The sequence below is a fragment of the Barbus barbus genome, assembly GCF_936440315.1.
Source record: "Barbus barbus genome assembly, chromosome: 24".
NCBI classification, from domain to species: Eukaryota; Metazoa; Chordata; class Actinopteri; order Cypriniformes; family Cyprinidae; genus Barbus; species Barbus barbus.
In genome coordinates, this window is record NC_136752.1 from 16,546,795 (window position 1) to 16,562,742 (window position 15,948).

The following is a 15,948-nucleotide window of genomic DNA, read 5'->3' on the forward strand; positions in this document are numbered from 1 at the left end:
TCCTTATAAATTGTCTGGCTTAATGCATGCCATAACAAATAAATTTGATTAATTAATTATGTGCTTTTTTTATTAGAGACCAGATTTATAACTTTTCATTTTAAAATGTAAAGGTTTCAGCAAATGTTTAAATGAGTAATTATATGACTCACTCTTCGGTTTGTGTGTGTAATGGTATAGAGATTTCGCGAGATGATTTATGTATTTTATTTATTATGGCTCTGGGATTCTGCAGTCAAATATTTTTTTATAATCCATAGTAATAGTGTAGTATATAATTAACTGTTGTCCTATGAAACATTTTTCCAATATAGTTGTGCATATAGTTGTGCATTTTCTTCATCCTTGTTCTCCTTCTTTACTGCTTGACCTACTGCAGAACTAGGACCATACTGTGGAATTTTGCCAAACAGTGCCTGTGCCTGTACTCTGTAATTTATTCACTGTTCGCTGGAGAACTACATTGATTTGGTTTAAAGCTCCACTTTATACAATTTTAGGCCCACTTGAGCTGCTCGTATTTTGTGGGCTTAAGTCTTGCCATTTAGCTGACGTTGTGTGAAGTAAATCACTCTGAAGGGAAAGGGCTTTAGTGTCTTGTTCAGGAGCCCTGTGGTGATTTAGCAGGTTTGTGATCTCAGTAACTCCTCAGGTTCTGGGTCCCCACGTGATTTAACCTGCAGTCTGACTGTTGAATTGGGGGTGCTGTGGACTGAAATAGTTTTTTTTTTAATAGCCGAAGCCAAAATCACGATAGCTATGTCGAAGCGGCACAAGGGGGAGCTAGCACTTCTGTTAAAGCTGCAGTCTATAACTTTTTTGGGTTAAAAATTATCCAAATTCAACATTTGAGCAAGTACTTAACCAGCCAGTGTTCAAAACTATCGCTTTACTTTAGATTACTCAACGGTTATCTTATAATAATGTTTTCTAATTTGAGTGGTACGGGTAGGTTTCATGGGAAATTCGATCATGGCACTGCATCATTATGTCACGTCTGTAAACATAAAGAAGTTGTTCCGGCTAGTAGGCTATCGCACCTGAGGATCTTGCAGGTGCCAGATGGTTTATAGCCTTTTCTCACAGCCGCTAGAAAAATTAAATGTCAAAAAATCTTTTTGATGGCAGATTGTAATCCAGAAAGGATTATATGAAACACATGTGACTGAAATTAAATTATATTCCAGTTTTAAATGTGCTTCTGATTACAGATAGCCTGGGATTACAGAAGATTTGTATTTTAAAGACAACCAGTTCGAAGGGAGCATAGTTTGCTTTTTGGGTTAAAAGAATTTATTAACATGAAATTCGAATGGTATGACAATTAGATATTAGACTGTACAGAAATTGAAATCTACATGCTAATACACACTATACTCATAGTCACGCAATGCTGATGTTTGAGCCGTGCCAGAGTACAACCCACGTAATAAAGATAATTCCGCAAGTAACTGCAATTCCAGGTTTTCAAACAGAGATGGCGACAAAGAGGCAAAACGTACGGACTGTAGCTTTAATCCTGTTTAGCATAGCACCACTCTTACAGGCTCCTTTATCATTTTCCTTTCTTCCACTTATCTTAAATGATCTATGAAAAAAAAGGTGTTAAAATGCTAATAGTGGAACTATCTATTTGTCTGTTGAATGGCAGCCTGGAAGAGTGTTTTGAATCCTTTCAAGAATTTAGTTTTTTATTTTTGCAATCGAGTTTGATGCTGCTTGAAGTTACACACTATGAAAGCATGTAATTCTTGCTAAATACTCAATGTAATATTTAATAAAATATACAGATATTTGTCTCTGTAAAACCAAATTGACTTTGGGATGAACATAATGATCTTATTGTTTGTCTTTCTCGGTTTAGGACTTGGGGAGACTGGAGGGTGATGTGAAGAGCCTCCATCAGTCCATAGAGAGAGTCCAGGAGACTCTGGCCTCCCCTGATCTGGCACGTCTCAGTCTCAGAGAACAGCTGGCTCAAAGACAGGTACGCCCATCGCTCTTAAAAACTTGTACTAATACATTTCTTCATTTTTCAGATTTATCTCATTTATCTTATACTTGTACTGTCAGATACAAATGCAATCATACCCTCTGCACAGTTATACACAAAAAAGAATTAGAAATCTTATATTATTAGTATTATATTATTTTTTTTAATAATATAATAGTTTTTTTCAGTATTTTTATCCAGTTATTCTTTTTGCAAGTAAAAATATTCCTTTTATGAAGTTTGTTTGTTTGTTTTCTTGTTTAAATAAATATATTATATATAAATAAATATATTTATTTATGATATAATTTATATGAACATAAATATATACATGTAAATATGTTCAAAATATATGCTGTATGTGTGTCTTTATATATACATAATAAAGATACACAGTACACACAAAAATTATGTAAACAAAAACTTCTATATTGGATGCGATTCATTGTTCGACAGCACTAGAAACAATTTATTTAAAAAAATAAATTTTTCTGTGTACTGAAAAGAAAATCACGTGTACTGTTTTTATCACTGATACAATGAAACTAATGTTGAATATTTGTTGCTCAGCTGCTGTTGTCAGAGATGGAGGGTCTCAAGCAGCAGGTACAGGCTATGCAGATGTGTCAGAGTGCCCTCCGGCTGCCAGAGGACGTGATTGCTGCTTTACCGCTATGTGTTACTGCACAGAGTCTGCAGCAAGAGAGCAGCCAACTCCAACACAATACCATTCAACAGTGCAATATATTACAGGTATCCACACACAGATTGCAATATATTCTTAGAGAAAGATATTGATATTTATTTTTTTAATTCAAGCTTTCACTTAAACCTTTATGCTGAAATGAAAAAAAAAAAAGTTAGAAAAGTGGTCACTAGTGGTCCTTTTGACCCCATTGTAAAGGTACTGCTAACTTTAAGCTACTAATATTATAAATGGAAAATATAAAATCCAACAGAAGTGTAACATTTCCCCTTCTGTTTATCTGCATAGTGTCACATACTGTTGCACGGTCATGGCATTCATCTGGGCTTAGCACTTGTGGTTTTAATGGCTCATTTAGCATCTCTCTTCACATTCCCCCCAGGAGGCCATGGTGCAGTATGAGCAATACGAACAGGAAGTCAAGAACCTACAGAGACTTATTGAAGAAGCACACCGTGTTATTCAGGACCGCCCTGTTGCCACAGGAAACATACAGGAGCTTCAGACACAGATACAACATCATGAGGTGAGGAAGGACATCCGTCTTTCATACTTTTATATTTTTGCAAATATAGATGCTTAAATTTTCTATTTTAAACACTGTTTCTTTTAATAAGCAGTGGGATCTGTTATGATCATTCCTGCTTGGTGCATCAGTCAATCAGTCTCACAATTAATGCAGGCATGTTGTCTAAGCTATCACTCAACATATTGCTTTGCTAGTCGACCTACATTTGGCGAGAATGACTCAGGCCATAAATTCCTAACCTGCTCTCAATGGGTGTAAAGGTAGTTCTTCGATCTTTGACCTCAGTCTGTTTTGTCCTGTGTGACATCAAATTCTGTCTTTCTCTCACGCCCTTTTGGCCTGTTTCTTTACATTTGCACACACAAACACTTTCACACGCATGAATGCGATTAGGGCTGCACAATTCATCAAGATGGTTTAATGCTTGAAGGATGTTTAAAATAGTAATATTTCTTATTTTGTTTCATTTGTGCAGCCCTAAAGGCAAGGGCCAGTTTAAACACACCAAAAAAAATAAACCTAAACCTGTACTGAGTCTCATGTCCTTGTGTTTTCTTAGTAGATCTTACTTAAATTGAGGTGGCAGCTGTGGCTTTATCACCCAGGGTTATTTTCCTCTGCAGAGCCGAGTGCTGCAGCTGCAGCTTTCTCCCTCATGACCTCATTACCAGAGACTGGCCTGTCTGTGTGTTTGCAAAAGAATGACAGTTAAAGAGCGAGAACGCCGGGAGGGGGAATCCACGGGCCGCACAAAATCTGTAATGTGAGCCCCCTTCCTCCCCTCTCAGTCTCATGCTCGCACCCAGTTCCTTTGTTTGTCAGGAAAACAGCTTCGGGATTGGTGGAAAGTGAGGAAGTGAGGGGAAGGAAGGAAAAGATGTAAACAGGAGGGGGGAATAGCCCCTCACATTGAGCTCATTTCCTGTTCTCTAGGTCTTTGTGTGTGTATGAGTGTGAGTTGGCTGGTTTGGAGGAGGAAGTGTTCTTCCTCTCTCTACTCCCCTCCCACTCTCTCCAGTTGGCTGAGCTCTGTGCCAATCACGTTCGCCATTGCCTGAAGGCTTGGCTTGTCGGCCTTCTCCCACAACGCTCTGATTGGCTACAAGCTCAAAATGCCTCTGACTGAGCGATTGCTCGTCTGTGCCGTTTTTTTCTACTGCAAACAGACAGAGAGGGGGAATTTCTCAGCTCAGCTCACCAGTGCCGCTCTCTGCATTAACCCCTTTTTTACTCCTCATCTATGGGACTTAATCCAGGACGCATATATTTGGACCAGCCACGGTGGAATAATAATGTAATGTGTCATTGTGACAGGAACTGGCCCTGAAGATAAAAGGTTACCAGGAGCAGATCTCAGCCTTGAACTCCAAGTGTAAGATGTTGACTGTGAAAGCCAAACATGCTACCATGCTGCTGACAGTCAGCGAGGTTGATGGACTCTCTGACGGGTTAGAGGAGCTGGAAGATGAGGAGGAAGAGATGCCCAAACACCCACCAGCACACCCCTCTGTTGTCATGGTGAGTGATTTATACTTACACATGTTAGGGCTGGGCGGGGTGCGCTGGGTGCTCTTTTTTCTTTCACTGTCAGACAGCATCCCATGGGTCTCTTATTTCTCCCACAGGGTTGTATGTGCCTCTACATTATGTGTCCCCGTTGTTGTTTGTTGCTGAAAGAGAAAATAGGATGAGGATGTTAGTTGGCCTTGACTTTGTCAACATTAGTTTGTCTTTATTTGGGCCGTATGGTTTCCCTTCGTTGCATCAGTCATGATCAGGGCCGGATTCCACATTAACCGCCAACAGTTCAGCTCCAGCTGTGTCACTCAGTCCTTACTGACTTACAGAGAAAGGGGTGTAGCTTTGCAGTAGTTCAGCAGTCATTGTATCTAGAGCTAAATTTAGCCTGATGGTGGAGTGCATCCATGGTTCAGATTACTTTAGTTTATGCAGGCAAGCACAATTCATTATTGTATGCCATCTTACTGTATTTTTACAGAGAGTCTGTGCGTATTCTGCCCTGTTTCCTAACCGGGTTCATTCCTTTATCATGACGAGAGGTCTGTGAAGGGCTTAGTCATGGCTACTCTTAACAAATGTGGTCTGTCTGTAAATCTGTGGTGCTGCTTTGCAGGATCTTATTCAGATTTTCTGCTTGAATCAGGACTTCCTGTCAGAATCAAATGGAAATATACGCTGCTGCAAGTTTGGGGTCAAGGAATGAAATCTTTTATTCAGCAAGGGTGCATTCAATTGATCAAAACCTGAAAGTTAAGACGTTTATAATGTTTAAAAAAAATCCTGTTTCAAATAAATGCTGTTCTCTATTCATCAACAAATCCTGAAAAATGTATCAGGGTTTCCACAAAAATATTAAGCACACAACTCAGCCTTGGTGAAATATGAGAGACTTCTTTCAAAAACAACCAGCCCCAAACTTGAACGGCATTGTACTTTTTCCAGCACCCTAATATTCTTCCTCTGGTTTTCTTCTTCTTTTGGTGCTTTGCTCCTGATTCACTGTTTATGCATCTTTCTTTCTCTTTCTTCCTCTGCCTCTTTTGCCTTTGAATGGTCAGATGACGGCAGGCCGTTGTCATACTCTCCTCTCCCCGGTCACAGAGGAGTCTGGTGAGGAGGGCACCAACAGCGAGGTCTCCTCTCCCCCCGCCTGCAGATCGCCCTCACCCGGGCCTAACGCTGACACCTCTCAGGTACCCCGTGGCTCTATCCCACACTATGCTAGCTCTTGCCAATCTTATCACATTTAATCAACTTATCCCTGATCAGCCACTAACCTAATTGACCTCAATTTAAACTTAACCAATCACTTTTATACAGTAGCCACTGCTCCGTTCTTGATTTGAATGCAAATGTTTGTCTGAGGGTTCCCACAGTCATGGTAAACTTGGAAATATCAGAAAAATTTGATTTTTCCCCCCTTTCCTCTGGAAATGTAGAATATGCATCTTAATATAGAGTTACAATTCTAAGACATCTTGTTGATCAGGTTGATTTCCTTGAAAAGTGTAAACCCTGTGACTCTTCAATATTTTCAAAACATTTCTCTGTTTGAGCTTTTCAACGAGCCCAATACAGCAGCACTGAATTAAGAAATGGTCTAAGGGCTGGATAACAGTGCGAGTTTGTCCATCCAATGGTAGATAGGAGCATTTAGTAGTTCATATTTTTTGCCTTTTTCACTTTGTTCCACTAGTGGTACAGAAATTGCACACTTCAGATTTGATCAATTCTAAAGGAAATTTCAAAAACATATATGAAGAGTTAATTTGCAAAAACAAATAACTCAGTTTTTAACAATTCTTTTTTGTTAAATTGTAATTGAATTGTTAATTCAATTCTTTTTTTATTTTTATTGTGCATTCTAATTAACCTCAATCAAACCACAGTTGAGTTATTTTGACTAGGTTAAAAAATAACTGAAAATCCCCGCTAACTAACACAATAAAACACAGTAAAACATAACATAATAAAAAAAACATGTTTTTTGCAAATAAACTCTTCATATATTGTGTATATTATACTATATAATATATACATCGCTGTTCAACAGTTAGGGGTTGCCATAAAAAAAGAGTAATATTGTGAAGTATTTTTACAATTTAAAATAACTGTTTACACTTACAATATTTAAAAAAACTTAATTTTCTGCAGCCATTACTCCAGTCTTCAGTGTCACATGATCCTTCAGAAATCATTCGAATATGCTGATTTGGTTCTTGAGACATTTCTTATTGTCAATGTTGAAAACAGTTATGCTGCTTAATTTTTTTTCTGCAAACAGTGATACATTTATTTCAGGATTCTTTAATGAATATAAAGTTAAAAAGAACCGCATTTATTTGAAATGGGAAAAAAATGTAATTGATGATTTGGACCTTTTGGAGACATTTGTACACTGTGTATTTTAAAAAATTGTTAGTTCCAATAACTGGTATGTGTCATAGAAATGTAAATCACCTTCAAATGAATATGAAACAATTTTTTAAAGTAATTTTTAAATAATCATGAATAAATGTCATTCATAAATTCATGAATTCATTTGTTATAAGGTGTGGGATGCTCTGTTCTTCTGCTGACTTTCTCTCGAGGAGCAATAGAAAACTATCTCTGATTTCATTCTGACGTAATTTTTTTTGCCTTTTATAATGTTCATATATGCATGTAATGAGCTGTAGTTCACACAGATTTGAACATGGCCCGAGGAAGTGACAAAGATGTTTTGGTTAGCATAGATTCTTTATGTGTTTAAGCATCTGGCAAACACATGGTTAACCATTTGGTATAATCATGTTACTGGGCACGAGTGCAACATCTGAAACATTCAGGCAGAAACCCACATAAGTATCACTACTGTTTTGTTGTGTTTTAAGAGGACCAGCACAATTTTGTTTATTATTTATGTGTGCATGCACACAGTCACATGATGTAATGTCTTTTGTAGGGTTCAGGGCGAGCTCCTTTAAGCAGAGCTCCACTACAGGAGCTTTATGACCCCTCCATGGAGTCAGCTGCCTCAGCTAATCTGGACGACCTACAGCGCTCATGGGAGACTTTGAAGAATGTGGTAAATATCCTTAGATGCGTATCGCATTACAAAATCCAGATCACTTCTTATGTTGGTTAACATGCAGTATATTTCTTTACAGATCAGTGAGAAGCAGAAGAGCCTATATGAAGCTCTGGAGAGGCAGCAGCACTATCAGGAGACTCTGCAGTCTGTCTCCACAAAGATGGAGTCCATTGAGACCGCACTAAATGAAGGCTTGGAGCCAAGCAAGAGTCCTGAGAGCCAGATGGCCGCCCACCAGGTGAGAGGGACAGAGGATCAGATGAAGCAAGATGACCGCACTAAAGCTAGATCACATAAAAACTCAAGCCTATAGCTGGACTAACGATACGAGCCAGAGGACAGGGTTACCCTCTAGATTACCAACTTCTCCTGTGTCTAAAACTAATCTCTTACCTAGAAGTATCTTCCTTTGTGGCATTTAGCCTTTAATGTAGCTTTACTGTTTACAACTAGAGCAAATCAACTTTCTAATGAAACCTGAATTAAAATAAAGCCGTTTCCTGGTTCCTGTTTGTTCCTCAGGCTTTGATGGATGAGATCCTAATGCTCCAGGATGAGATCAGTGCATTGCAGGCCTGCTTCTCCCAAGAGCTACAGATGGATGAGGACAGTTTGGAGGCAGATGCCGGAGACCAGCTGGCCCTGCAGTCAACTCTCACTGTGCTAGGAGAACGCATGGCCACCATCCACATGAAGGCCTCCGGAAAGCGCCAACTTTTGGAGGTGAGCAGGAATAATAGCATGCAGAGAAATGGAGACGGCTGATAAATAGTAGCAAAAAAAAAGATTTTGCTGTTTTGATTATTTTATGTACTGTTGTTTAGCAGATGTTGGGAATTTCAAATTAGTAATTAGTCCTAGTAATGATTTTAGTCTTTTGGTTGAACTAGCAGGATATCTCTCTACTTTAAAACCACTAATTGCAGATTATAAACCAAATGACAGACAAGCCTAAACTAATTCCCAGGAGCCATAATTAAAGAGAAAGAATAGAGGAATAACACATAACAAACTGGTGGTATAACACTTATTTTGCAACAATGGCAATACCATGAGATTTCTCTTCACTGACCTTACTAGGCTCAAGAAGACTCAACGTGAAACAACTTATTATATACCCAAATGGCATATTGTTCTTGATATAGGCCTGATTTTGTGCAATTCTCTGTCCTGCAGGAGCGATTAAGTGAGCAGTTAGAAGAACAGAGGCAAGAACAAGCGCTGCAGCGTTATCATAGTGAGGCTGAGGAGCTTGACAACTGGCTGCTCAGCACACGTGCCACACTGAGCTCCACTCTCCAGCCACACCCACAGGACATGGACATGGAGGAACAGCTGATTGACTGCCAGGTAAGAGACTAGGCCTGGGAAATGTGTCAGTATAAAATATTCAATCATGTCAATTGCAAAGAAACTATCAATAAACAAATAATTAGGAAAATACTGATTTATTTGATTAATCTGCATTGTAGTTATTTATTTCATTTTATTGTAGATTATCAATTTCCCTTGTAGTCTTTATTGATAGATTTAATCAGTTCATCGGATTCTGCTGGCTGATAATGTCTGGACTCACTAGAGTGGGCTGGAAGTAAATCTGATTAGCTGTGTGGGTTTTGTCCCGTTCTGTTGCTCATTAGGATTAGGGGGCTTTTTCTTCCCTGCAGTAATAGGACGTCCCACAGTGCATGTCTTCATTTTTTCAAGGAAACACAAAGGCATACACACACGTGTGTGTCTTTTTGTGTTTTAATTAAAGGGCTGTAGGGATCAAGTTAACCTTTAACCTGAAAGTTAGATTCTTTGTGAGAAGTCAGGGTGGCTCTGACCTTTAGCTTACTGCTGTTAATGTTTGCTCATTCCTCATTGAATGCCACTGGCTCTCTCCACTATTAACCAGCATTCAGTTCCAGCTACCCTGCAGGCCCACCACAAAATTTAAAAAATGTATTGACGGTTTACTTTCTTAGTAGTATGCTAAATTCTCTGGACTAGTGCGCGTGTAGTGTGGTAAAGATCTAGATGTCTAAAGACTAGGTTAAGCAGCTTAAGAAGATTATCAGTCACTGCATAAACGCTCCTATTTACGCATTTTTTCAAAAAACTTCTGTTGTGTTTTTACATGTATCTGATTATCTAGCGAACAAATCTATTTAGTTACATTGAATTTAGTTTTTTTACCCACAATTTTATCTTAATGGTAAACCCATTGTTGTTTGTATTTATGATGATAGCACTTAAAAGAGCTTTGTTCCTTAAGATGAGAAGACAAGAGGACGTTTCACATGTTTCTGAAATCAACTTGAAAAGAATAGGTTAACCAAGCCCAAATCCTGATTATGTTCATTCAATGTCATTAATGCTCATTAAATGTAATTAAGTTATTTAAAATATTCACACTGCTGAATATATCTAAGCAAAGCAATTTAATCTTCTGATCTTTTGTTCCTGGTCTAGAACATGTTACTGGAGATCGAGCAGAAGGTGCTGTGTCTGTCCGAGCTGTCAGTGCACAGTGAGAGTTTGCTGATGGAGGGTAAGGCCGGCACACGGGGTGATGCTGAGCAGCTCTCCCTCAAACTGTACAGCCTCAAATCCAGCCTGCTGGAGTTACAGCGCATCCTCCAAGACAAACAGACCCACATCCAGGTGAGGGATACCACTTTAACTTCTCAAAGTAACATTCCTTGACGGAAGAGCTACCCAAGAACTATAATTTTGAAGAATGACAGAAAATGCCAAAGGTCTGAATACTTAGTATAAGAACAATTGGAGGTTACTGACGTCAGTCGGTACATTTGCACACACACCACCAAAAACACTAAAAAGCACATCCTCGCCTCAATGGCTGCTTTGTGGGCAGGAGGACAGAAGAATGCCAAGCGCTGTTCATTGTTGTGAAAGATGGCATTGCTCTCCAGCAACATCTATCTGAAACAAAGACCTTTTACAAATTGTGGGGCAAGTCTGGAATTTTAGCCCAGGTCTTTTGAATGAGACATGTTGGTGACATGTAAAAGCCTGATGCAAGTTAATTTGGCTCCATTTCCTATTGTCAGTCATGATTGACCTTTAACCTCTACTTACTGAAAAGATTAAACTTTTCAAGTGTTTTCGGTGTTTCCAAGAAATTCTATATATCTAGGTTCATTGTTTTGACACCTTCTATAAATTAATTTCACCAAACCTAAATTTTTGCCTGATATATTGTTTGCTTAGAATAAGCAAACATTTTTAGAATTTATAGATGTTGTAATTTTTAAATACTTTTTACATATTTTTATCATTTAAAAATATATTTCTAATTTTCTATCTCTTTATTTATTAGGGCTCACTTCAGGAGCAGGAGGACATTGAATCAGATTCGTCTCTCTCTCAGAGCCCAAATATGATGGATTGGCTCAGTCAGGCTCGATCCACACGCAACCAACAGCATCAAGACACAGTGCAAAGACAGAGGGTAGGCAATCAAACTGCTATTGAGCAATTACATGATGTTAATCAGCTTAACTAGAATAATAAATGCTCATACTGACACAGTCTTTAAATGAAAAACATTCTATTATTCTGGATTTTTTTCCAACATCTTACATATAATGCAGGAATTAGAGGAGCAGCTTGGCGAACAGAAGAAGTTACTGCAATCTGTAGCATCTAGAGGAGAGGAGATTCTCTCACAGCGAACAACACCCAATGGAGAGAGGTAAGTTTGACCCACTTTTACATTATCTACATGTTTGCATCTTTGTCTTGCACACTTTATAAATGACAAGGACAAGGGTGTACAGCACAAACTTTTTTCTTCATTATGTAGGTCTCCTGCAGAACTTTCTGAAGGGGATGATGGTCAGTGGTCTGAGAGCATAAGCACAAGAGATCAGATGAGAGTCAGATGGGAGAACCTGAGCAAAGACCTTAACAACAAACTGCAGCTGTCACTAAACACTGTGGAGCAGACACCATGTAACACGGTACATAATCAACAACAACACTATAATCTAGCTTTGTTTTCTCGATGTTAGAGTTTTGAGGATGGACTGTTATATCTGATCCATTCCCTCCGCTAATAGAGGGCTACAGTGATGACCCTTGACAAGAACCTAAAAGGATTTTTCCATTGGCTTTTGGATTATTGCAGAAAATAAATGAAAGTTTATGATTCTTACACATTTTGTTTATCTTGACAAAGGTTTATCTTACAATTTTCATGAATTTTGAACCCTAAATACAATCACTAGAAGTAAAAAGCAAAATGTAGGCTATAAACGTCACAATTAAGCTTCCAACAACACTTTCAGTCTTTATTTAAAAACATTATCCCTGAGAGTTTGAGCTAGAATAGTTTGCAAGAGCACGATTATAATGATTATATACCTCGTAGCTATACCAGCCGGTATCCAGTCCCTGTGGAGTTTTCAGAGGAGAGCAACTGAGTCAGGATATCCTGTCTCCCCGAAGTCTGTTTGAAGGCTTCAGCCAAGATTTGGAGGACTTGCCTCAGGTACTGCCACTGAATATTTTTATTTACATATTCTTTAAGAACAGGATGTTAAACTGCACCAGAATTTTGTATTACTATAACTAGTAAGGCTATTTTTGCAGATAGTAATTTATTTATGTCCTCCCACAGACAAGTGGCGCTGACAGTAAGCGTGCTCATGCTCTGAAGAGAGCTCTATATGAGGCGGTTTCGTCAGCTTCCTCCTGGCTGGACAATGCTGAAAATGAGCTTGTATCTGGCCCAATATTACTATCTGATGACTCAGAGACTCACCTGGGCCACCTAGAGGTCAGACATAGTAATTTTACTAGAGTCTTAAAGGTGCCATAGAATGCATTGATACAGTATTTTAAATTGTTCTCTGATATCTACACAGAAGGTATGTGGCTTAGGTAAGGGCAAAAAATCTCCAGAAACGATTTTACATGTCCATTTACAACCCTAGGATTTCTCCCTAGAATGAAACGGTCTGTTATTGGCTTATTTGGCAGGGTCATGAATAATAATGAGCTCTGCTCTGATTGGCTGTTTCACAGTACGGCTCATCAGCAAGAAGGAAGCACAGGGAGGAAAATATATATTTAAATACTTTCTTTCGCAGTTATATCGTCGGGTAATTATACTGTATTATAAAACGCGGGCATCAGGGAGCCGTTATTAATACGCGAGGCATTGAAACTGCTTTTGAACGATCCATCGATCGCGTTATAGTTTCACTTTCAAGAGACGCGATCACACAAACTATGTTTACATTATGGAGCAACAGTACTTACTACACATTTCACAAGATCAGATGCTTGTCAGTGGTGCTCAGGATCTGTAAGTCATTCGCCATCATCCTCATCTCTCCTTACTGAGAGTGAAATCGTATGTACTGTAACAGGCTACCGCTAGCAAGGAGCTAACCATGTCCCTTTAGTGGCTCGCGTTATTTGCTTTCTGTGCCTTTCTGAATAGAGACACCAACCCATCCCTGCACTTCACACCCCTTGCACGGCCTGGAACATAAAATTTATTTTGTCATTTTCGCTGTTGTCCGCGCTTGTTTATTTACAATACCTGCAGAGCTTCTGATGGTTCGGCCGGCTTAGAACAAGGGCGGGTTTATGCAAATGTTGGGGGCGTAGTGATCCCGACTGTTGCGTCACAGTCGGTGTTATGTTCTGATTCGCCTGTTTTTCAGTGGTCTTTTTTAATCACGAGATTTACATATGAAGGAGGAAACTATGGTGTTTGAGGCTCACTGTATGTCATTTCCATGTACAGAACTGTTATTATTTAAATATGCCAGGGTAAAGACAGTTTTTCATTCTATGGCACGTTTAAACTATTTTTGTTAAGAAACATTGACACTCTTTGACTCTCTTCTCTACTCTCTTCAGAGTTTGAATAAGGAGGTAAAGAATGTCAACGAGAAGGTGTGTAAATGTCGGGATGTGCTCGGAGGAACAGAGCAGCTATGGGATGGAGAAAGTGGAGAAAGTGTTTTGGTTGAGGAAGTGTTAGATGGTTTGGAAGGGAGACTGAAGCTGTTGGACACAGTGCTGGAACAGAGATGTGACACCATGAAATACAAGCTGCAGGAACTCACTGTTTTCCAGGTATATGTTGCTTGTATCTTTTGTTTTTTAGTTGATATATTGTTTTTTCTCTCTCGCTCTTTCTCACATATGGATTTTGCTCTTTGTCTATTCCTTAGGCTGAGTTGAGGCTGTTGCTTACAGCACTCAGTGACTCAAAGTACCAGCTTTTGCAGAAAATGAACGCAGCTGTGGATCGGCCCGCTTCTAAACAAATGGAGGTCAGACACACATTCAAAATGACATAGATATAATTGCACGACCCCAAGCAAAACTGTTAATTTACTATGAATATGAATATTCAATGTAAACAGATTCTAGCAGAAGCAGAGGACAGTTTGAGGGAATTTGAACAGAAAGTTTCTGAGATGAGGAGCAGAGGAGAGACACTGCAGCCCAACCAGCTCTGCACTCAAGAACTGCTGAAACTACAGGTACACACATCTCTCCCCTGTGTTTGGTTTAATAACAACAATTACAGTTGCTGATTTCATGTCTTTCATTTGACTTTCCGCTTGACCTTGTGTTTTGCTGTGCAGGATGCTTATGAAGAGCTGGTGGAGATGGTGGGCTCCAAGCGGAGTGGGCTGAACCAGAGTTTGGTTCTAAAGGCTCAGTATGAGAGAGCTTTACAAGACCTGGTGGATCTGCTAGACACTGCCCAGGACAAAATGGCTGCTGATCAGAAGATGAAAGTGGGATCAGTGATTGAGGTTCAGATTCTCCTAGATAAACACAAGGTACAGCAGTGTATTGCAACAGTGTCTGGACATTTTTACTATTTTTACTATATTTCTATTTTTACTGTATTTTTGATCAAATAAATGGAGCCTTGGTGAGCATAAGAAACATTAAAGAAAATAATACCGACCCCAAACCTTTGAATGGTAGTTAAAACATAGTCTTTCGTTTTAAGGAAAAAATAACAAATATTGAAGACCCTCGTCTCATGCAGTCAAATGCTCTCAAGAAAGTGAATGTCTGCTCCATCAATACCACTTTATGAAAAGACTGATTATATATTCATGTTTTGTTCCCTTTTGATGAGCATGGACTCATGTTCTCTTATCTCTTACTGCAGGAGTTTTTCCAGGGGCTAGAGACACATGTTGTTCTGACACAGGCCTTCTTCAGGCAGGTCAGTGGGTTGGTGGTGCAGCGGGAGGTCCAGAGCTTGGAAGAGACTGTGGCTCAAGCCCAGGCTGTACTTAAACAGGCTCACAAACGAGGAGTGGAGCTGGAGGGCATCCTGGAGGTGTGTGTGGATTTGTGTCTCTTTATTTGCATTCAAGATGCAAATTATAATCACAGAGTACAGTGCATATGAACTGAATAACTGTTTGTGTTTTGTGGCATCAGTGGTGGAGCAGGTTGGTGGGTGACTATCAGGCCCTGTACAGACAGCTGGAGGCAATGGAAAGCAACATCCCCATTGTAGGCCTGGTGGAGGAGACGGAGGACAGATTGAGCGATAGAATTGCTCTGTATCAGGTACAGCTCCATCACACACACAGAACACTGGATCAGACAGTGTTACACCATAATATTCATACTACACCAACCATGATTTTACTTTACAAACATTAAATACTGGTAATGGCTTTTTGTTGAAAAGTAGAAATTTCTTTAAAAAAAAAAAGCTTACAACAAATTTTCGAACTGCAGTACATAATAGAATTTCTAAACAAAATCTACAATCTAAATCTGTCTCACACTCTCTCTGTAGCGTTTAAAGGCTAGTCTCTCTGAGCGGCAGCAGCAGTTGTATAAGCTGTTGGAGGATGGAAAGAGGCTGCTTTTGCATGTGTCCTGCTCAGAGCTGGAGACTCAGCTCACTCAGCTGGGGGACCACTGGCTCAGCACCACCACCAAGATCAATAAGGAATTGCACCGACTGGACTCCACCCTCAAACACTGGATTAGGTCTGAGATCTGATCACTTTCTCTGTGTCTGCTTCCTTAAGAAAGAAATGAACTTGGACACAATCACACACACAATGTGTTTCTTCTATGTATGCATGTTTTTGTTGACGTCACATGTTCTC

At 39.3% G+C, this 15,948-nt stretch overlaps 1 protein-coding gene across 1 annotated transcript in view; it reads left to right on the forward strand.

Annotated features, from left to right (window-relative positions):
• Positions 1–15,948, forward strand: part of syne1a (spectrin repeat containing, nuclear envelope 1a) — a 122,161-nt gene that overhangs the window by 73,438 nt on the left and 32,775 nt on the right. Inside the window, exons 88-109 of the mRNA XM_079376216.1 lie at positions 1,865–1,987; positions 2,564–2,746; positions 3,082–3,225; positions 4,543–4,746; positions 5,808–5,942; positions 7,694–7,816; positions 7,899–8,060; positions 8,345–8,545; positions 8,999–9,172; positions 10,280–10,471; positions 11,151–11,282; positions 11,425–11,525; positions 11,637–11,793; positions 12,204–12,323; positions 12,453–12,611; positions 13,706–13,924; positions 14,023–14,124; positions 14,218–14,337; positions 14,443–14,643; positions 14,985–15,158; positions 15,263–15,394; positions 15,630–15,826. Coding sequence (XP_079232342.1) covers positions 1,865–1,987; positions 2,564–2,746; positions 3,082–3,225; positions 4,543–4,746; positions 5,808–5,942; positions 7,694–7,816; positions 7,899–8,060; positions 8,345–8,545; positions 8,999–9,172; positions 10,280–10,471; positions 11,151–11,282; positions 11,425–11,525; positions 11,637–11,793; positions 12,204–12,323; positions 12,453–12,611; positions 13,706–13,924; positions 14,023–14,124; positions 14,218–14,337; positions 14,443–14,643; positions 14,985–15,158; positions 15,263–15,394; positions 15,630–15,826 — 3,455 coding nt within the window. The remainder of the gene's footprint in view (positions 1–1,864; positions 1,988–2,563; positions 2,747–3,081; positions 3,226–4,542; positions 4,747–5,807; positions 5,943–7,693; positions 7,817–7,898; positions 8,061–8,344; positions 8,546–8,998; positions 9,173–10,279; positions 10,472–11,150; positions 11,283–11,424; positions 11,526–11,636; positions 11,794–12,203; positions 12,324–12,452; positions 12,612–13,705; positions 13,925–14,022; positions 14,125–14,217; positions 14,338–14,442; positions 14,644–14,984; positions 15,159–15,262; positions 15,395–15,629; positions 15,827–15,948) is intronic.